At 41.5% G+C, this 22,856-nt stretch overlaps 1 protein-coding gene across 1 annotated transcript in view; it reads right to left on the bottom strand.

Moving 5' to 3' along the window:
- JAM2 (junctional adhesion molecule 2) overlaps nt 1–22,856 on the bottom strand; it is a 50,507-nt gene that overhangs the window by 11,738 nt on the left and 15,913 nt on the right. Inside the window, exons 2-4 of the mRNA XM_090060309.1 lie at nt 9,417–9,488; nt 2,675–2,788; nt 270–422 (exon numbers count right to left, since the gene is read on the bottom strand). Coding sequence (XP_089916435.1) covers nt 270–422; nt 2,675–2,788; nt 9,417–9,488 — 339 coding nt within the window. The remainder of the gene's footprint in view (nt 1–269; nt 423–2,674; nt 2,789–9,416; nt 9,489–22,856) is intronic.

Here is a 22,856-nt window from a genome sequence, read left to right as displayed (position 1 = left end):
TGCTTGCTGAGTGTTGACAACTGGAATAATTAGTAACAACATTTATTACTAGTATTAGTTTCTTATTCATAGTAACGTTTTCAATCAAAGAAACTATATATTCAGCATTTTCATATTTACAAAATGCAAACATGAACAAATCTCCTTTGCTAACAAAGAGAATGCCTGGAAAAAGGCCCCCCACACAGACAGAGACAACCAGTGTTTATGCCTCCCACTACCTGCTACCCTTCCGACAAAAACCCAGATAGTTAAATTGAAGATTCTACCCAACACTGTGAGAGTAATGGTAGCCTCTGCCAGGTCTTGTGCCTGTTTGCCTGGTGCACTGACTTCACAACGGTATTCTCCAGAATCCTTTCGGGTCACGTTTCTAATGCGAATGCCGATATTCAACATTTCCGCTCGGCCTTTAAGGTCACCTTTAAAAAAGGAAACAAAAAAAGTAAAGAAAACAAACCAACCAACCAAAAATCCCCAGAGGTGATCTGACAGATAGAAATGTATTTCTTAAGGATCAAGTCCATTCTAGAAATGAAAGATGTCATGGATTTTTCAGCTTGTTTTACATAGAAACATTAGAAGTACCATACTGGGTCCATCTAAACCAGGCTCTGATGGTGGGAGGAGTGGATGCTTTAAAGGGAGAGCACTGAACCGGGCATATCTAGAGGGCAATGGCATATCTCCTACCCATTGCCCTTCCTGGTATCCACCAATGTTAGTTTGGAGATGCCAAAGGAAACATCTACAGTCATTCTGTTCAACAACTGTCTATCACCCATAAATTTGGCTAGTCTCTAGCATGGTGTCTAGTTTTGACATGACACAAGACATTTAGATAGGAATTACTTTTTGCTTTTTGAGGGTTGAAAATATTTATGTTTCACTTTTCAGTGATAAATATTTATTTTTTATAAATATAAATAATATATTAGGTATTATTCTTGCTGCCCAATTTTAGCTCAATTCCCCATGGTCTGGAAGTTGTGCCTGTGCCACAGACAGGAGGGTAAGAAGAAATGGGGAGGGAAGCAACAGCAGCAGCAGCATGGGTACAGCTCCCAGCTGCTTGACTCAAGTGCAGAAACAGGCACATATCTCAGCTGCTGATGCGCCGCCCAAGCTTCCCTGGCAGCCCACGTCAGATCGGTGCAGGGTTGTTCCCACCTGCAGCTTGTAAAGGTTGTTAGCTGCTGTTACAGACTATACATTTTCATGATCAGAATTAAATACTCTAAGGTGAAGACTATCCCTGTTGAGCATAAGGCAAATGAATTACCTATGAAATGCACACAGTGTCCAGCAACATAGGTGCTGGAATACTAAGATTTCCAATTTTGGCAGCACAGGAAGTCCCCAGCATGCTTTTATAGGACTTCATAAACTCTATGGTTTAGAATCAGAAGGTTTAATATGATATTCATGACAGAAGATGTGGCCTTGCAGGCTGATTTTCTCCATAGTCGATGATTGAAATATTTTTTTTTTTGCAGGTAGTATAAAATTACAAAATTCTTTCAGAAGTTTGAATTCTGGGAAAAATATGGGAGAGGAAGATAGGAAAAAACCCTACAGTAATTTTTTTTAACAGAAGATAGAAAAAGTTCATAATAGAAAACCTGAACTTTGTGATTATCAGTTTTCATTAAAGACTAAAATTTTTGCTTGGCTTGAAAAAAAGTCAGTATTTGATTAAGTGAGCTTTGGCCTATGAAACTGTGCACTACACATAGAAGTTACACAGACACAGATTTGTTGTTTGGTTAGTCTATATGGTATACATGTATCTTGCCTTCTGCTTGGAAGGTGAAAAAATGTCACAAAAGTCACAAATGGTTTAGTAAAGATGTGGCCATATGAAAGCTCTGAGTATATTTGGAATGAAATATGCAACATGGGCATTTAATACCTGCATGTAATTGCATACGAAGTTTATAATGTCTATTTGCCAAGCTTGCCACTTCCGTGGACAAAACATAGGCATAATTAGGAATGTGCAAGTCTAACAATAAAACTAGCACTGCTTGTAAGTTCTGCAAACTAAATAGCTCTAGGTTTATTATTTTCCTCCCCAACCTTTACTTACTAAAGACATACTTCTTCCTCAAAATTTAAAAGCCAAATAAATTATTTTAAAGATGTGCATATATTCCTGGATTCTACTCTTATAAAATAGGATGCATTTAAAATGTATTGTTGAATTGTATGTATGAACTGTATATTGAATTGTATTCCAGCCATTCCTAAACATTTGGCTTTATATTAAAAATATCTTTCAGATGCATATCTAGAGGATTGCAAAGCTGCAATAAGAATAGGTCATTTCCTCTTTATTTACATATAGCTCAGTTTCTGGAAGGATTCAGGGAACTGCATTGTCATTTTTTTCCAGCCTAAACAAAAGACACTAAAAAAATTAAAAAGTTAACTTAATCTATAAATCAAGGAGAAACTCATTGTCAAAGGCTCAGTGAAAATAATTTTCTCAGGCTTCCTCTTCCTGAAGATTTAATAAGTCTAGGAAGCCATTTACATAGTCAAGGATATTCTTCATCATCACAAAGAAAGTCTGGAAAGTTTGTTTGTCATTAATATTCAGAAAAGAAACCAAGCTGCATTTTAGCAGTTTCATCATTTTAACCCATCAATCTTCAGGTTTGCAGCCTCTTACCTGTAAATGCACTATTATAGTAGACAAATGAGACTCCACCAGTTCCTCTTTTCTTCCATTCTATTCTTGGAGTAATAGTCTTTGGAACCGAGGGTCGGCAGCTAAGAATAGCCTCTATGAAAAAGAAGCAAGGCAATGATCAGCATTTTACCCCAGATTTAAGCCTCACAAAGATAAGAAATGATCCTAATATTTCTTGTATGAAATCAAAAATACATTCAGTAAGTGCCAAATTGTCCTCTCAAAACTGACTTCCAGGGTTAAAAAAAAAAAAAAAGGAATAGAAAACAGAAGTTAAACAGCTTCCCTTGCCAGCCACAAATATCTGAGGACCCTAAAGCAGGCTGGCTGCTTGGGTTGTAGCTCTTCCCAGTCTGGCCACCCCATGCTCCTCCAAGAAACAGGTGCTAAAATGTGTGGAACTGTCCTGTACACTTGTTTCTGGGAGAAGGGAGAGAGGAGAGAGGGAAGAAGGAGAGGTAAAGGAAATAGAGAAAGGACCAAGGAGGGCTGCAGCACGAGCCAGCTTTCCTATCTTGCATCCAGATTTAGAGAATCCAAATGCAGAAGTGTGTGCACACTGCAGCCCTGTGCATGGGGCAGTGGCTGTGTTGTGGCACTCCTGAGGAAACCTCATGCTGAGAACCTCTGTTCTTAACCCCAGTTATGAACCTCTGTGGTAGAACCATGTTAGTGAGATAGTGCACGCGAGCTAATAAGCTAGTTCCAGAGCTAGTGTGTGGAGATCCTGTTTTGGTCACCAAGGCACCCTTGCACCAAGTAGAATGCAAGTGTATGTATGTGTACTAGAGTGGATGTGCACTAGGGCATTCAAAACTAGTTTAGGACCTCTGTTCTGAGCTACATAGATTTACACACAGAGCATTTCATTTCTAGGTTATCCACTATATGCAGAGCAGATTCAGGAAGACCAAAGGCCATTTTGTCTCCAGTGGTACCCATCTACTTTTTAGTGGACACATCACAACACACACAACCACCTGCATTAACTCTCACTTGTTGCCAATCTCAGAAAGTGTGCCTGAGGACTGAATAAGTGAAGACAACAAAGTTGTCCCTCCAGACAGAGACCAAGATGCATTAGCAGGGTATTGTGAGGAAGTCTGTACTGTTGTTTTCCCTGCTCTGTCAATGAATAGAATGTTTCATAACTCCAGGGCTACCAGCAAGGGACCTTTCATGAACAGTGAGATTGCATACAAAACAAGACCACTTAAAAAAAAAAAACCCAGCAGCAGCGAGAGCGACTCCTTTTCCACAACAGTTTTCTTTACAAAAGCATGTGTGTACTCAGGAAGTCTGAAGTTCCTGATGGCAGGTTGAATGGGATGGGTTGTGGCCTTTCCTGCACTTCAAGATTTGCTTGAAGTTTCCTTTCCATTTTATATCATCTGCTTTGTTGCCTTTATAACAATTTAAACAAATCTATTACTCACAGTCAGCCCATCTTCACTTTTGGCCTCTGTGTGTGTTGGCTGCCTGACTGAGGTGGGGGCAGCTGAGTTACAGCATTCTAAGCTCATGAATTTACCTGTACTTTGTGGACAAGATTTACAGTATACTGTAGTTGTTTCTCTCACTTGCCCAGACTTTTTTTTTCCTTTTTGGCATTTGTTTGCTTTTACTTCAGCACCAGGGCTGAAGCCACCATCAATGACCCTGTCCTATCAGAAGGGAGAAAACAGAGCCCACTGCTGAGCTCACAGAATGCTTCCTGCTAAATTCAGAGGTTTATGTATAGCAATGAACATGCAGCACAGGTCTCTTCACTGTAAACCCAGGGGAGGCAAAGCACTCTAATGCAAGGATGTCAAACATGCAGCCCATGGGCCGGATCCAGCCCCTGAACCCAGGTCATCTGGCCTGAGCACTTTTCTCCTGCTCCTCAAACTCAGTATCTACAATCTCACAATAGCAAAGAGTGGATGCTAAGGGAAATATGCAGGGCCTACCGAAACTTATCTGGTCCCCTCCCCTTTCTCCCAAATAGCCTCTAGTATTCAGAGGCCTAGGAAGTCCTAATTTGAAAGTTGTACCCCATGGCTATCATGTTTATTATCTGCTGATGGACCTATCCTGAACTAACTGATTTCATCCTCTTTTCAACCTGATAAAATTATCAGCTTCTGCAACATCTTGTGGCAATGAGAACTGGAAGACAAAAAAAATGAATGGTTAAAGGAAGAAAGGTATGAATGGACCTCCACTTGTTTACTTGAGTGTAAATTATTAAAGAAAAAGTAACTTAAACTTACTCCTTATTGACTGTGCCCAATTGATAAGTGGAAGGTAGGGAAATATATTAATTGGCACACAGGAATGGTATTTAAAGATCAAATGGAAAATTACATATTTTATTTTTATAACAAAAAACTTATTTTAGAGGTAAATTTACAGTATGCTTTTTCTCATTTCACTCCTCAAACTTCTTGGCATTAATTAGGTTTAAAATACACAGTAACTTCTTGGCATTAATTAGGTTTAAAATACACAGTTCTCAGCTCCAATAATATATATCGCCTAAATAAATACAGTATTTATTAGCATTGGGCAAATAAAAAGTGATATTCTCATCATAGTCAAACACGGATATGGGCTTGGAGATTGAAAGTTTGCATACCTTTCTCAATATATATATCTTGATCTATATCTTGAGGGTGAAAGGATCTTCCACAATTCATAGTTGTGCTAAAAGCAGTTCACACACTTCCACAGGTGCTCCTTTGCACTAGATGCAGCGTGACAAGCTTGGCACCATTTTCTATTTTCATTTTGTGCAGATACTAGTGCTGCTAATAAGGGAAATGCTGCTACATAAAGATAAAGATACCCAAATAAAATGCAACAGGAGGGGAAAGCAGAGAAGAAAAGGATTGAGATACAGGGAGTACAAGGAACATGTTATTAGGCACCAATGGGGAATAAAGAGATGATATATGAAACCAAGACATAAAACACACTAAGTTAGTGTTTGTCAAAATGGGATATGTAGTGACAATCTAAAAATTTTAGGATAGAGAGGAATAGGAAAGCAGAAAGGAAGGGAAACTAATCTTTATTTCTCCATATGTAACTATGATATATAGATAATTGGAGTTGCTGCAGTGACGTAAAATGTTATTTTTAACTTATCCATCATGTGGAATTATAGCAATAATAACCTTATAAATAATAACGATAGTTTAATAACCACTAACTCACTGAACTCATACATAGTATATATCCTGATCACTCCCCTAAGGGGTGTATTTCAGGCAGCTGCACACAGTGGGGAACCGAGTGGCTTATATCTGGGTTCTTGTAAAGCTTAAATCCGCTGTGTTGGTAGACAGCAGTATCAGAGTGCTCAGTCTAGTATATGAATTAAATAATGTTAAACACAGTGTATGAATGACAAGAAAGAACAATGGGATGCTGAGACATACAATTACACTAAAAAAAATGCATCCGAGGCTTAAGAGTGCCTAAGAGCCAGGACAGTAAACCATTATTATTCTCTCACCCTTTCTGAGCCCTGAACACTTATGTTTTCTGCCTTCATTTTTTTCAAAAAATTCTATTGATGCTTGTGAGAGATGCCAGGTTGATGGCCTTGTAGACTAAGAGCTTTTTCATCTCCAGAAATATACAAACTTTTCCCAACAATATTATTCAAACTTGACTCAAAGGAACCATTTTTAAAATAAAAGAAAAATGGTTTTTGCTTATTCACTGTATACGCCTGATTAACCTCCAATACCCACATCATAGCATTTCAAACAAATACAAACACACACTTGCTAAGGCTCCGCTCTCCACTAGCCAATGGGAATAGGACACCAATCTCTCTAAATCCCTTCACCAATTCTTCTTCCTCCTCAATAAATTCACACTTCTTGTGAAAACCTCCAAATTCCAACAAGAATCCTACCCCTCTAGGTCCAATCTTGTCAGTTTGTACATTCTGACAATTACACTAGCCATGTTACCTTGATCTTCTGGTTCCCCTTCAGTCATCTCTACACTTTCTCCTGCTTTATTAGCTACATGTGCACAACCTTCCCTAGCTCACCAGATGAGCGCCCTCTCATTGAGATGCCTCTGGAAGGCCCACCGACTCCCCAAACTCTATGTGAAACTTGGAAAAACAAAACTAAAAACAACCTCCTGAACTTATGGAACAAGACAAAAAAACACCTCCTGAACCAATCCATGGGACATACCGATGCAAGAGTCAGCCATTAATCTAACCATGATGGTGGCTCCATACAGGTTATTTTTCCTCTTCCTCCTTTTAATCTATTATTTTATTTCATATAACAAACTCCTCTGAACAGGAACTTATTTTACAAACAGGAATACATTCAAATACAGAGAACAGTTCCAATCCAAATTCAGAAATAATGCTACTAATAGTTTCTTGGGTTGCCTACTGAGCCTGCTAGTATTGGTGCTATAGTAGTGTGGACACTTGTTTAGTAAAAAAAAGATACCTGTTAGATTGCAGTTACTGACTTTGGTTGATCTTGACTAGAGTTTTTGAGCTAAAACATGTCTATGCTTCTCTTTATACTTGTTCTTCATCATTGTTAGGAGAATGATGTGCTAACTGTGACCAACCTCCTAACATTATAGGTGGGGCTGATAGCTTCTGCAGTGATTAAGATTGCCTGATGCTTTCCATTGTAATGCTCATTCTTTCACTCGCAAAAACTTGTTTAATAGCTTAGACTGAAATGTTCTATGCTGGGTAGCTGCCTGAAGTAGAACTTTTTACAAAATTTCAGCAAAACGTTTCACTTACTTCTGAGAACAAAGTTAGGGAAAATACAATGTTGTTTTTTCGGTGTCATGTTCAAAGTTCTGGTGAACCCTAGTTTGAAAAATTCCAGTGCCCTCTCACACACTCCGGAGCAGTAACTTGTAATTTGGCACAATGGTAGTATTTGTGCCAAGGACACTCCTTGACATTCTTGTGAAATTCTCCAGATTTTAAAAGTAACAATATTTTCCAGAGATGCTATCCACATTGAGCATACTCCCACCTTGAACTGAACAGGATTTCTTACAGCTGCAGTTTTCCACTGGTTCCAAACCTTGCCACAAACGGCTGTTACTTCTGTGTTCCCAATGGCCTTGTCATGGGTCCAGACACCACAGGCAAGAAAGCTGACCAATTCAAATGGAAAAGCAACAAGCAGCAAGGCTGTAGGGTTCGGAAGAAATTTGGGACAACCCTGTGTGGGGGCAGACTGGAATTGGAAACTCGAAGGCAGAGTAAAATAGACAGGAAGATATATGGGAGGGGTGTTAATTGGCTCCTGGAGGTGAGGAAGGGAGAATGGGACTGGCTGGTAGGGCTGTGCAAGGCTGTGGGTACTAATTTGATTCAGAGAAGATTCACCCGATTTGGTGGCCAAATCTCTGAATCCAAATCTAATCGGGAGACCAATGAAAAGGTCTGAATCAATTTGAAACTCTCTGAATTGATTCAGAAAAGATTTGGAGAGCTTCGGAGATTTGGCCAGTGTCCACTTGCTGCTGCAGGGAGCTGGACCCAGACTCCATGCTGTAAGTAGGGGGTGAGGAAGGCATGGCTGGAGGTAGGGGGAGGGGACTATAGGGGGGCCCCCCCACCAGGCCCCATCCCCTGCCTGCTCCCCCAGCTCCCCTGAGCACCCCCAATTCCCACCCACTTTCCCAGCCCCACCATGGCTGCCCCACCTGGCTTCAGCTCCCAGTTTTTTGCTTTAAAAAAGAAAAAAAAGCCCCCACTAGTCAGCTGCTGCCAGGTGGGGGGGGCCATCTCCGCTGCCCTGCACAGTGTGAGAGGCTCTGCCACGAATCCTGAGAGCACTGGTGCACCCTGACAGCCAGCATTCCATGCTTAGATGATGGGCAGGGACGCAGGTGAGAGCGCTGGTAACCCCCTGAGAACACCATCTGGGGAGTGCGGACACCAGAAGTGATCCCCATAGTCCCCCTGTGGCCAATCATGCTGACCTGGAAGTGCCAACAGCATGCTGCTGACACTTCTGGGTCAGCACGATTGGCTGCAGGGTGACCCCCCCCCCCAAGTTGGTGTGATCAGCCATGAGGAACGCCCCTCCGCCCCCGTCAGTGCCACTGGCAGCAGGGGAACCATCCACCCCGGTTGCTGACTGGTCACTGGGGGGGGCAGGTGCCCTCCCCGACTCCAAAGATACCAGTCACCCATGCGTGAGGGGAGGGGCTGGGAGAGCGGGTGGGGAGTGGGGGCTCTTGGCAAAAGCTGGTGAGTGCAGGACCTTTTTTTTTAAAATTAAAGAGCGGGGATGCTGGGGCCAGATAGGGCAGCCATTGATGGGGCTGGGAGAATGGGCGGGGGATGAGGCCTGTTTGATTTGGAGATGTGGCTGATTTGGCGGCAGCCAAATTGATTTGGGACAGCAATTCAAATCACTAAATTGAGTCACTGTCCCCTGAATTGGCTGAATCTGAAGCGAATACTAGCCATTTCATATAGGCCTATTGGCTGATCAAAAAGGAGACTAGGACTAAGATGCAGCTAGTGTATAATACATCTGCACAAGGGGCCTGAAATAGCATTGTACTGGGAGCCTTAATTCTGGCACTTCCTAACTTCCAAATTCTCCACTTTGCAACCTTAAAAACATTCTTTTTAATATTTTTGGTGTTTCGTATATAAACATTTTACGTGCACACATATACACAGTTAAATGCAGTGATGCCCATACTGTACCCTTAAACTCTTCTGCTTGAACATGATTATTGTCCGTTCTGACAGAGATGCCATACGCCATACGATTATGATCTGTAATCAGAGTGGGGAAAAAAGAATTCAGACAATGAACATACTTTTTTCCACAGCTGCCTCATGAGATTTCATGCACTGCTTTTAAACCTCATTATAAAAAATAGACTGACTTTTCCTGATGGACAAGATGCTAAGCTAAAACTCAGGAGATCTGACACAGTCTTCCTCTCTTCATCACAAGCCATCTGGGTTACCTCAGGCATGTCTCTTCATCTCTGTGCCTCAGTTTCTCCATGTGCAAATGCAGATATTTTTAAAAGAATGTTTTCCTTTTTTGTAAACTACTCATGGAACTACTAATAAAGAGTGCTATATTGGACCTAGGAATCTGTAAGTAAATGGGATTAGGCTTTTAAATTCATATACATGGATAGTGTCCTTCACAATCTACAGTGTACAATATGCAGAGCATCATTTTTTTCTTCTTACATGCATTTCTTACTGTAATCAGGTCTTCTCTTTTATAAGAACACATAGCATTACATACTCCAAAAGCAGGATTATGCCTGTTAGTGCATAAACTCCCTGAACAAAGAACCGTTATTCTTTTACTAGCAAATTGCCCGTCAAGAACGATGGATGAATTTCAAACAACAAAAACAAACAGATAGATTTTACTTTTTATATTTATTTAATAAATATTTATACAATTTAAATAAAATAGGCTGAACATTTGAAGATACCGATCCCTTCCTGCACTTGGTCTTGTCCAGCGGACTGGAGGTGGACCCGCCCATGCTGCTGTCCAGCTGCCGCCTGCATGCCTCTTTGCTGGGCAAGAGCAAGTGCAACCTCCACACCTTGCAACAGCTTCTCACGCCCCGGGACTTACTCTGCTCCATCCCTGGGTACCTCCTTTCCTGCTTGGGGCTCAGGACGGGGCTGCCACTGCTCGCCCACTACCTTGTGCCTCTGCCAAACTCCCACTTTTCCTCAGATGGCCTCTCCCTTTGCCTTTCTCACTGCACTGGGCTACTGGTGCCCTCCCAGGACGAGCTCAGTAGAAAACAGCTCTGGCCCCTAACTTTTTTCCCCAATTCTGAAAGTTAGGATCATCCTGATATGGTCACTAAACAAATGCTAATGTTTAGCAAAGACATTTCTCTGAAGACACAAATGTTGTCTCTCATAGTTTTCATGCTATTGTCATCTAAAGAGTGTTACGGACAGACAAACGCACAGACAATTGGTTAAGCCTTTCATTTATATATAGATTCTCAGCTCAATGCATTTTATTATTTCACATATGCTTTTTCTCTCATACAAGTTCACGGAGTTCTCCTGGGAATTCAATATGGCAGTTGGCAAGATAATGCAGCCACTCATTTCACAGTAAAAACTCAGGTAGCATCCATCCTCAAATCATTGCACAAAATGTAGACACTTGATCTTCTGGACAAGACCTACCTGTTTGTGGAACCATTCACAATGTTTAGTACAATACAGCCTTGAACTCAAACTGGAGTGTTAAAGCACTACTGCAGTACAATTACAACAACACCACCCAAGTCCAAACCATGCTAAACTATAAACGTATGAAGATACAACCACAGTTAAATGCTGTTGTTTCAATTTTCAGATGGCTTCTCCTATGGGTCTGTACTACTTTTGAAAAATAGGATCCAGTACTCAGTGTATTTTCATGGACTTTCTCCCCCATTCACCTCGAAACATATAATCACCTTTCCTTGAAACAAACCTTTTTTCTAGTATATTGTATGAGCAAGTTTACAGTTACCATTAACTTGATCATGGCTATTCAAGGCTGGTGCCCACATAACTCCACTGCAGTAAGACCCAGTATACTGCTGGTGGCCAAAATTCAGCATAGGCACCCTTTTCTGAGGCACACAGATCAGAGAGGAGATAGGCAGCACAGAAGCAGATAGGCCAGGAAGCAGAAAGCAGACCAGGCAAGGGAAGGGACTCAGAGTGGCACCTGGGGAAGTTGCAGGGCCAGTATGTGGCACACCTACCAAAAATGTTGGCCCCCAGTACACTATACATTGATGTAAAGCTGAAGTTATGTAGTGGTTATTCAGGCCTTACTTATCAGGTTTTGAATTATGGCTTACTACAAGGATACTAAGCAACTTTTTTCTAGCTGCTACAGACTTGGTCTTGTCCTTGCTGATCCCACTTTAGGAAGCTTAAAGTGAGATGATCTAATGATCAGTTCTAGCCTGAGCTCCTGTTTAAATCACAAGCCATTAATTTTTCACCCAGTTGATGCTGTATGAAGCCCAATAACCCAGCAAGAAAGTTAAATAAATCTTAGTAAAATAGCTACAATTCACACTGCTGTTTCACATTTTTATTACTCAGAAATATATATACTGTTCTCACCTTGAAGCTTTTACTAGGGGTGCACTGATAGCAATTTTGGGGACCAATACTGATAGCCGATTTTTAAGAAGGTATGTTGGCTGATACCAATCCAATTTCCAATCCAGCATGGAGAGCTGTGTACAGCTGGAAAGTTGGTTGTGGTGGAAGGGAGGGGATGAGGTAAGGGGCACTGGGGCAGGGGTGCAGATCAAGGCCCATGCTGTGAGGGAGGGAGTGGGGGGTGGGGCAGGGGCTGGGGCAGGGCAGGGCATGAGACGGGACCACAGCTTGTCTGGGGGGCATGGCTCCTGCTGTTCTGCGCTCCCTGGGAGGGCATTGGAAGGGGGTAAGTCTACCCCTCGGATCTGGGCGAGGTGTGTGGGAAACCTCCGCGGACTGGGGTTAGGGCTGCACCAGGCAGTTTCCGGAGGGAGCTAGGCTACACTGCACTCAGGGTGGGTGGTGGCAGCACTGGGAGAGGGCTAAGGGGGGGCTGCAGTCACCCCAAAATTCCCCATACCCCTCCATAATCTCCCCTCCTAGCACTGCCACTGCCAGCCCTGAGCGTAGCCCAGCCCAGCCTGCACTGGGAAGAGCCCGGCACAGCCCCAGCCCACAGTGGCATCCTGCTCTGCCCTGTGCAGATCCAGGGGCACTCCCCTCCCCCATGATGTCTGGGTGTGCGCAGCAGTGGGAGCTGCCCCCCTTCCCTGTGCCCCCCAGACAAGCTGCAGCTCCATCCCATACCCTGCCTCTGCTTGGCAGTGCCTGCCCTGGCCACATCCCCAGCCCCACTCTCTTCCTCACTGTGGGGGCCTTGATCTGCCCCCTCCATGCCCCTTCTGCCCCCTCCATTCCACCACAACAGACTTACTAGCTACATGAAGCTCTCCAAGCTGCCAGGCTGCACTCCTTGCCATCTACATGCTGCACTGTGGCCGCACACATGCACGGGCTATTTATCGGCCAAATTATTGGCCACATCAAGCCGATTTCCAATACAGACAATTTTCTTTATATCAGTGCACCTCTAGTTTTTACTTCAAGCTTATTCCAATTAATATCCTTTTACATCTACTGATCCTTGTTTCCCCATTTAGATTATGTCGATTGGAATTTTAAATCATTGCTTTGTCACTAGTTTAATTTATTTTATTTTTTGGGGCTAGGGAAGAATATAAAAAAGGGAAATATTTTTGTTTCTTCCAAGTCTAAAGTATGTTTCTGTTACTATTATTTCTGTTAATAAATATTACATATTTTCTATTTTAGTAATCTCCTGCTTCATATTTCCGAGAGGTGAAGGGGAAAAAAAACACTAAGTATGGCACAAAGTGCTTTATTTAAAGCCTGGCTAACACTTTATTTGTAGTTGGTTCAGAAATTTTAGGAATCATGGACATATGCTAGATCATTAGACTTAGCAGTTTATAATTCACAACCATTTAAAATCTGAACATTTCTGTAGAGTTGAGTACGAAGACAGTTTTGCTCCCCTTTAAAAAATCTAAACTTTTAAATTCTCATAAATAATGCAATACCATTAATGCAATGCCATTCTAATACCAGTCAAAGTAGCTAAGAAATGAAATTGGGACCACAGTAAGAATTAATACATAATTTATGCCTACCAGAATGTGGCACATTCTCTATGTTTTGCTATGAATAATGCTGTAATACCAATTTTAATTTTATTTATTTTTTGCATAGCACATGCTGATCTAGAAACTATGTTTCCAGAAAGACTGCTTACTTTCCTTCATCAAATGAGTTGAATGATATCCAGTAAAAAAGTGTATGAAAATGTTAGTTTGCAGTATATCATAAATCAAGAAACATTTTAAAAAATCCTACTTCCTTGAAAGCCATTTTGTAGCCCACTAATAAGAATTTAAGTCAGAGAACAGCAGTAGAGAGGAGGCTGGTTAAGATAAAGAAGCCAGTAAAGTATTTTGGTCAAATCCCAAAACAAAGGGGCAGCTCTAAAGCCTTAGGAATTCCTTGTCTCAAAGGATGGGATGCTGCTGGCAACTACTTAAAATCTAAGACTTGGGTATTTTGAGGTTCTTTATCCTTCATGTAAAGAAAAGTAATGGAAAGATACTATATGCCAGATCAGCCTGTCAATGAAACTTTCCTACCAAATATTTGGAGAAACATTTTACATTGCCATAATCTGTCCATGTGTTTGCAATCAGTCCCGTAAAGAACACACATTTGCTCTTCGTGACTTGAACAAAAGAAAAACACATTAGGTACTTTCAGAAACCACTATGTTTCCTCTGATTTGATTGCAGGAAACGGCAGGAGAACAGATTCAAAACAGTGATAGGGGTACAAAAGAAAACAGTCATACAATGTTTGTTTTGTAAAGTCCGAGATCACATGTTTATAGTAAAGGTTATCACAAGGTTTCTAAAATACATTATAGGTTTAGGAACTCAGCTGTTTCAAGAATAAAATGATGGGAATGAAAGTTGTCTGTGTTAAAATCCCTAAATGTGGGTGGGAAAGACTAGTCTTCTATATTTGAAGTCAGCATCCCTATAAAATGTATGAAGCGAGTTAAAATATCTGTCCAGTGCCCTGGGTTAAACTGTCAGAGGTGTTCTTGTTTTTTTGGCATAAGTCTTCTCAGGTCTGTAATTCCTTGCCAGAGATCATCACATAAAAGTCATGAAAAGAACTCATCCTTTTGCTAATATTTTCATGAAAGATTTGTTGTTGATCTTATTTTATCTATTTTTTAAAAATGCATGAATATAATGGGTACATTAAAATTCAGTCTGAAGTTGCAGGGGACTGACTATAATAACATTGTTTTCCCCCTCAAATAGGATGGATCATAAGTACCATAAACATGGTATGGCAATACTGACTCCACACTTTTAGGAAAAAGGGAAAAAGCAAACGTTTGGGGAAATCAAACCCAGGATTTCATGTTCACACTAACTACTGGAGCTTGGGGCAGCAAGGTAACTGCAAGACTCAACAGTCTGAAATTGAGTTAAGAGTGTTTCTAAGACTCAGCCACTAGAATTTTTGTAACATAATGTATGAGAAGAGTTGGATACATAAATGCAAATCCTAACATTAAACAAAGTATCTGACAGTGCAAATGCATTAACTGAAAAAAAATCACTTTAAAATTCTCAGGTGTTAAAGTTAGAAAATTATGTTTCTTGTAGGCTTCTGGTTTTATTAAGAAAGGATGTATTCATGTGCACGGTATGGAAAAATCACTTTGCTACAGGTGAGTAGATAAGAGAATAAAAACATCCCCTCTGTATTGGGTTGAGGAAGTTAAATTTATTATAAATGAAATATTTTTCAGGATTAAATTATTCTTTTGAACAGAAAAAGAAGGGTGGAATGCTATTCTTCTTGGCTAAGTGGTCATCTACATGGCACTTTTGGTACTTACAAACCCAGAGGAATTCTACACCCGGATACTTAGCTCTGTGCACGTGGGCAACTACATACGCATACCAAGTGGGTGAGCACAGTTGCAGCCAGGGAATGTATGTGTACCCCTTGCGGATGCACAGAGGCCTTGGATGACGACAGTGCAGTCAGCCAAAAAGACTTTGACTAGAATCAGGACCTGCTCCCCCTGGGTTAGCAGCCACCCTACTGAGCCACACATCGTGTGGTTTTCTCTCTTCTCCCTGCTGGTCCATGGTGTGATGGTTAGCGTGTTGTGCTACGAAGTCAGAGGAATTGATGTTCAAACCACTACATGTGTGAGGGCAGCTAAGGAAGCCAAAGGACTTGGGCTCGAAGGCGAGCATCCTAGTCATTCAACTACTGGGGCAAAACACAAAAGCTTGCTCACTCATATGTCTCATCAGTGCACACACCCAGTATTCACATGTGTTGTTGTCAACACATGAACGGCTTACCCATCCAAGACTAGAACTCCTTTGGGCTCCTAAGTGCCAAAAGTACCAAAGGCTGGACACTTGGATAATCAGGAAGGGAAAAGAATGCCACTCTAAGTTTTCAGACTTTTCGCTGTCAGAGAAAACTTTCCAAATATACAAGAAGATGTGATGCTGACTTTCTGAATCAGCTACTGCTTCTTCTTCAGCAATACCTAAAAGGCTGATTGTCTTCTGTGATGTCTTACCCGCGTGCTTCGCCGGTGACAGCTTATTTGTGAGAGTTACCCCTGCTTATTTCATAGCTAACCTTCCCTTCCACTACCCACCACCTGCGGATGCGCTGGGTAGCAGTGAAGTTCTGTCCCACAGTCCTGAATCGGCAGACAAGTGGTCATTATCATCTCTGCTGCTGCTCAAAGCTTTTACATTTTAAGCATCAGCAGCAAGAAAGCATCAGTTAGCAGTGACTAACCCTCTAGTCATTTTCACATATTATTCACAACCATAAGTCAGATTTACTTTCCCTATTCTTGAGAAAGATGTGAGGAGAAGCAGCAGTGGCAGATACTTGCTACATTTAAGAGGAAGGACTGTTAGGTAGAGGAGAGAGGGGAAGCAATGAAGGCCATCATGAAGCAAACTTTAGGGGTGAGAGAAAAACTGAATTTGCTCCACTCCGACAGCCAGGAAGGCACATATGCGCTCAGATTTGCTGAGTACCTAGTAAGAAAAATGGAGCAGGGACAGTATCTGATAGAAATCTGCATACACTCCAGTCCTGCACTGCAGGGGGTAAACAGTCTGCAAGGCACTGCTAATGCACCTTGTTAGCAGGAACACTTTAAAAATCAGCTTCCCGCTTACAGTTGTCCAATGATTTCTCTCAAAGCTTTTTTTTCAGTGTTTTAGAAACTTCTCATCCTGGGACAAAAGGACTACATTGTAAAGAGGGAACGGGGAGAAGGGAAAAAACATATTCTGAAATATAATGGAACCAGGGACTGGGTTGCTTGGTGCCAGACTTCCTATTTGACCATCTGCCCCGCAGTATAACAGGTTTAAAATTCCAGCTCCCTGACAAGGTATCCTATCAAAAAGACCCAATGCACTGTTTACTTCTCTGCTCCAATCTCAGAGCCACACACATTAGGCTAATCCTCTATTTTTCCTGCTCATTCAATTCCTCTAAGCAGACAAGAATTTGAAGCTGATTAATAAGAATAGTATTTAAAAACTAGGGAGATGGAGGGTGCATATATGTAAACAGCTGGAACACTTCCTCAATGGCAAAGTCATTTAATGCTGCCTTCACAATTAGTATTAAAAGCAGTTCTTTATTATTAGCACTCAAGTTACAAATGCAGACAATATACTACATACTGCGTTGCCTAGTTTAGCCAAGTGAGTCAGAAGAGAATTCTCACCAGTTTGACAACCGTCCAGGATGCCTGCACTAGAGGGAAGGTTTCACTTTCCAGAAAGAGGAAAGGATCAGGAAAAAAAGTGTCTTCTTCAGACATTCAGATTAGAGTTGTTAGAGAATTTTCCTTTCTAGTGGAAATTGAAAGAATCCTATATTTTGTAAATATAAAATTTAAATTGTGGGGACAGAAGAGGTCTGCTGATTAATACTTTCAGATTTTTGCAAAGCAAGTCTTTTTAAAACACCAGGCAAACAAAAAAGACATTTATTTTCTACTAAAAAGGTTTACACCATATAGATGTTTAGTCCTATTCTGCTTTCACAGGTCAGTAGGATGCATAAGTTAATGGAGGGGAGGGCAAAATACAGCCTGAAGACCAGATCCAGCCCACCAAAGGATTCTATCTGGCCCACAGCAGGTCCCTCAGCCTTGCCCAGCCCAGGTGCAGGGGCAGCCCAAGCCATGGAGCATGTGGCCAGTCCCACTGTCCCTGGGTGTGTGGCAAGTAGGAAGTGGCACAGACTAGGCTTCCTGGCAGCTCCCATGGTGGTGCTCCTTCTAATTGCCACTGTCAGCATCTCCTCTGCTGCGGCTGGACCCAGCCACCACCCAGGCACCCTGGCCTGTCACCAGCACACTGGCAGGGGTGCTGGACAGAGCAGGCAGGTAGGACCTCCACGGGGAGCAGTCTGGGACCTCCGCAAACAGGGCATGCTTGGCCAGGTTGATGGGATGGGGTGGCAGGTGGATGAGGAGCGGTGTCTGGGAGTAGGATGGGCAGACAGGAGCCAGGATCATGGGACAGTGATAGTGTGGGGCCCAGGGTAGAGCCATGATCTGCTCCCCACACATCCTTGCCCACAGAATCTGCACTTGTCACAGGAACATGTGGGGAGTGGATTGCAGCTCTGCCTCAGGCCCCAGCCCCACCCTGTAACTGACCTGTGACCTGTGCCCCAGCCAGTTGACCTTCTCCATGCCAACCTGTGGCTCATCCCATCTGCCCAGCCAAGCATGCCCTACCCACAGGGGATCTTAACTCAGTCTCCATGGAGACCTGCCCACCCGCATGCTCTGTCCAGCGACCCTGGAAGTGGATGCGGGGTGGATGGGCCTGTGCCCAGATAGGATCAATTGCCTCCCTCCCTTCACCCCACACCAGGCTGGGTCAGCAACTTCCCTCCTCACCAGGCCCTCAACAGCTAACCAAAACTCCATAAGTGCCTCTCCACCCCAAATAATTGCCCATCCCAGCTTAACATATCAATCAAAAGCTAAAGAATGACCACTGCAGAAAAATAATGTCGAAAGAAGGATTAGTTAATCACAGCAACTGAGGAAGTACTGGTTACAGTTCATCCAAAGCTAATACATAGTTTGACATTTAATAGCATCCTTCAACATTTTGAAACATAAATCAGTTTTGTCATTTATTTTATCCTGTTGAATCCAATTTCAAATGCCACATGAGAGGAGCAGTATGCAACAATGTCATCAAATAAATTACATTAAATTTTTTTGTCAACAAATCATAGTAAGAGAAATATACATTATGATAATGTTAATAAATGTTTTTATGTATTTTATATTACGATGTAATATATATAGTATACATATATAGTGGCATGTGAATTGTACCGAGGGAGCTTGCAAATATAATTTTTTCCATTTATAAATTTTCAATGTTTTGGTACAGGATAGTTTTCAGAGGAAATTTTTCTGCAGGCCTTCACGATGTTTCTTTGTAGCAGAAAACTGTCATTTAAGTGCACAGCAACATTATCCTCAAGATACAACTGCACAGCCAATTGCTGCCCCTGTCCCAAAAATAAGTCCCTCAACAACAAGAGAATCAAGCAGAAGGTAATGATAACTACATCACATTTACTGCATCAGCACTATGCAGGAGTGTCATTCCATATTCTCACACATGATGCGAGAATATTATCAATCCCACTTTAGTCTCAAGGGGTGTTTATACACGTTCTGGGAGTGGGGGGGGGCACTTTAATTAGAGCAGCTCTCGAAGAAATGCACAGCAACTTCTTTGAGAAGTTCCAAATGTCAAAAAGTCTTTGACATTTAATAGCATCCTTGAACATTTGAAACATAAATCAGTTTTGTTATTTATTTTATCCTATTGTCATATCTATCAGCCTCCCCTATGCTGAAAAAATGGCAGCGGGGGTGCTTTAAAGCTCACTTAACAAGCTTTAATTAAAGTGCCCCTGCCACCATTTTTCAGAGCAGGGATACGGATACATATGACATTGGAGCACAGTCATTACCACGCTTCGGCAGACTCAATAAAGTCTTCTCCAATGCACTGGAATTACAGCACATTGGAGCAGCCTTAGTACATGTGTATAGGCACCCAAGGTGCTTTCCTAAATCAGGGCCTTCAATTCATGTTTAAGCTTAACTGTGAACTTAACTTTCACTGACTATCTGTAGGGCCCATATGCCATCCTAGGGCCAGAAAGCAGGCATAATGAAAAGCAGAGTGGGTAGGAGGGGGCATAAGTGAATAATAAAAATAGTTCTCCTGGTTTCGTTTTCAGCTACAGATATTGCCCCTTAGCAATCTTCAGGGTTGTAGTGGCTGGGCCTGTGGAGGCAAGAAGCTACACTGCCAACAAGCTCATGATGGCCAGAACCAGCATGAAGGTGGTGGGTCCCTGTATGATTAGGCCTTGCCATTCCCTGGATTCAATACACATATCTAAGTAACTGTTAGATCTGGGAAGGGCATTTAGTAGTTTTCCCAATATACAAGTACTACATTTCCCAGTAGGATGCCAATAGTTCTATCACTGTTACAGATTAACCAGTCAAGAACATTGCAACAATTCACACTGAGGTATATGTTGCTGTGACTCTTCAGTTACTATAGACTGCTCCTGTGTCTTTTGAACCATTTGAGATTATGTCACTGTCTTGGATACACGATATTTATTGCAGCTTCCAGATATGGGGCTACCTATGGGGCACCATCCTGAAATTCATTTTACATTTGCCCAGTTGTGGCTTGCATCAGGGTAGTGCCATTGATTTAAATGGGACTCCATGGCAGCACAGCCATATATACATATATGTACATACATGTACACACACACTCATGAACTACAAATGGTATTATCAAAGCCATAGTTGGTAAGTGACTGAGACCTCAGTTCTGTAATATGTTATGTCCACACTGGAGGCCATCTGCACAGGGGCAACTGCATGTAGAGGCAAAATACTTTAATTTAAAAAATAATTCCACAAGATTCATGACTAAATTTGCATATGAAAGACAGCTAAATCTGCTAATTTTGTTGTTGGATTACAATCCAATGTTATTTATTTATTTTACTAATTTTTATTTTGTTTTGTCTGGAAACTTGGAAACACATGCACACAAATCCCTAATGGAAAGAGCCTCAAACTTGAAAGACTTATGCATGCAAGTAATATGTAGTTAGATGTCAAGTTCAGTGATTTGCTGGTTATGTTCACTGCTGTCTTACAAATCCACAAACGAAGTGCTGACAACAATCTAAATGCTATAGGATTTGTCGCATAGTATCTGAGTTATTCCAAAGAACCCAGCTTCTTGAGAGATGCATTATCTTACTGCATATAAAACAGTTAAAAATATTAGTCCTCTATTTCTTTTAGGTATTAAAAAGGAAAGTTCTCTTCCCCTCCCCCACCTCTGAAGGAAAAAAATATTAAATTTGCTAACTTTGTACAAGATGCAGATTTTAAAAGTCTGGGGGAACTCTATACCTTAACAGGTATAATTAGACAAATTATGAATACTATAAATATATATTTTAAATGATCAATTAAAAAAAACAAACTTTTGAACAAGTCTACTACTGTTCCTGTTCCCATAGTAACCAATGGGGACTTAAAGAAAATGGGGGATGGTGTTTTAAACTAGTCAGTGTCTCACAAAAAAGCCTATTTTCCAGTTTTCTAACACTTCTGCTTGAACTCGGTTTCCATAGCAACAATGTGGCAGCCCAGTTGTGGGACAGTTTGTAAATGTAATGAAAGCCTAGTGCTGCAACTGCACTGGCTTTAACTGTTGCCCATTTTAAGATGCAACACTTCTGAAGGCTGTATGTGTTACTATTGTTATGAGCTGCCCTTGAAAACCAGTAAGTCACTACAGGAAAAGAATTTGTCAGGTTTCCCTCCCTCCCTCTGTATTTCCCTTTTAACCATAAAATGATGTGAAGAAGCAAAAACCGTTTTAGTAAGCACATTAAGTTCTGATTACTCTGGATAGCAAAATACCCATCTGTTGGTATCTCTTTTTTATAATACTTATCCATAATATATTTTAAATTAGGTAACAATTTCAGTAATAGTGATTAGCACCAAGACCTACATCATCAGCTGTTACAGAACTCTTTTCAAGTTCAAGGTACTACACCAACTGAGATACAGGCCTTGATCATTTAAGATTGCAAAAGAGTTGGGAAATTGAAAGCTACACCAATTTTTTTTTCCTAAATGAGAGCGGAATATCAGATTTCTAAATTCATATATAGAAGTTCCTAAATAAAAGCAGTCTAGTTTTCAAAGGGGCCAATAACATAGCAGAACTTACTGAAGTCAACGAGAACTGAACACTTAAAAGAAAAATTGGGAGGGGGCAGGGAATCATCAGACCACTTATTTAAAAGTCTAGAAGAGAACTGTTTGGCTCTAGAGCTGCAGCTAGCAACCGTTTAAGGCTGTGAGTTGAATAGACCCAGTTCAGGTCAAAGACAAGCAGTAGGCAGGCAGTAGGACCCAGCTGCCACCAGCACTTTTCCCCCAGTGACAGCATGGAGAAAGTGCACTCAGCTGAAACCCCCTACCACTGAATGCCACCAATGCTCAATGTCCGTGGGGCTGGGGCAAATGGTACCATGGAGTGAATCCAGCCTGCAGCTGTAGGTTGCTGACCCTGCTCTAGAGATTTTTTTTTCTAAGCAAGGATTGTATTTCCAATCAAGGCCCAGGAGCATTTCATTATAATTTTGCAGTATTTGTATAAAAACTTTAGTTTTCAACTTCTACTAATTCAACAAGGCAAGTATTTATCTACTGATAACAGATGACAACTGTGAAGTTTCAGAAATTAATTGCATCTGAAGTTCCAAGTACAAAAAGATCCAACCTTTCCTCCCTCTAATACATGCAAAGCTGAAAAACGCTTTTCCCGCTCTGATTTTATAAAATTAGTTCCGTTGTTTTTGATTCTCTGTCCCCCCCCCCATCTTCTAAAAAATGTCATGCCCCATAGGAATATGGGACAAGATTCCAAGTCTCAGAAACTTGTGTTTTAAAACAACACATTTCCTCAATCTCATGCACATGGCCACAAATATGAACATAAATGTTCCCCTAGACCAAAGCTTTGTTTGTATATCTGTTGTTATTTAATGAAAGTTTGCATAATTGATTTCACATTTAAAAACCCAATTCTACAGGAAGATGACTGAAAGCACAGTCTGCAACTGTAAAGGTCCATGATGCTAACTGAGGTCTGCACAAGTACAAGAATCTCCCCAAGCCTTTCCCCTGCCCAACTTTTCTTCCCATATGCCTGCCATTACTGGATCAGAGTTTCAGCTTCTAAGGCACCTGAAAGGCTCTAAAGCAAGGGTTGGCAACATTTTTGGGCAGAGTGCCAAAAAAACCTTCAACCTCGACATGCGAGGTTGGCAGTGGAGATATGAGGGGCCCAA

Source organism: Crocodylus siamensis, chromosome 1 (genome assembly GCF_052110815.1).
Source record: "Crocodylus siamensis isolate JL-2025a chromosome 1, ASM5211081v1, whole genome shotgun sequence".
Taxonomy (NCBI): Eukaryota; Metazoa; Chordata; order Crocodylia; family Crocodylidae; genus Crocodylus; species Crocodylus siamensis.
This window is presented reverse-complemented; position numbering and strand designations above follow the sequence as displayed.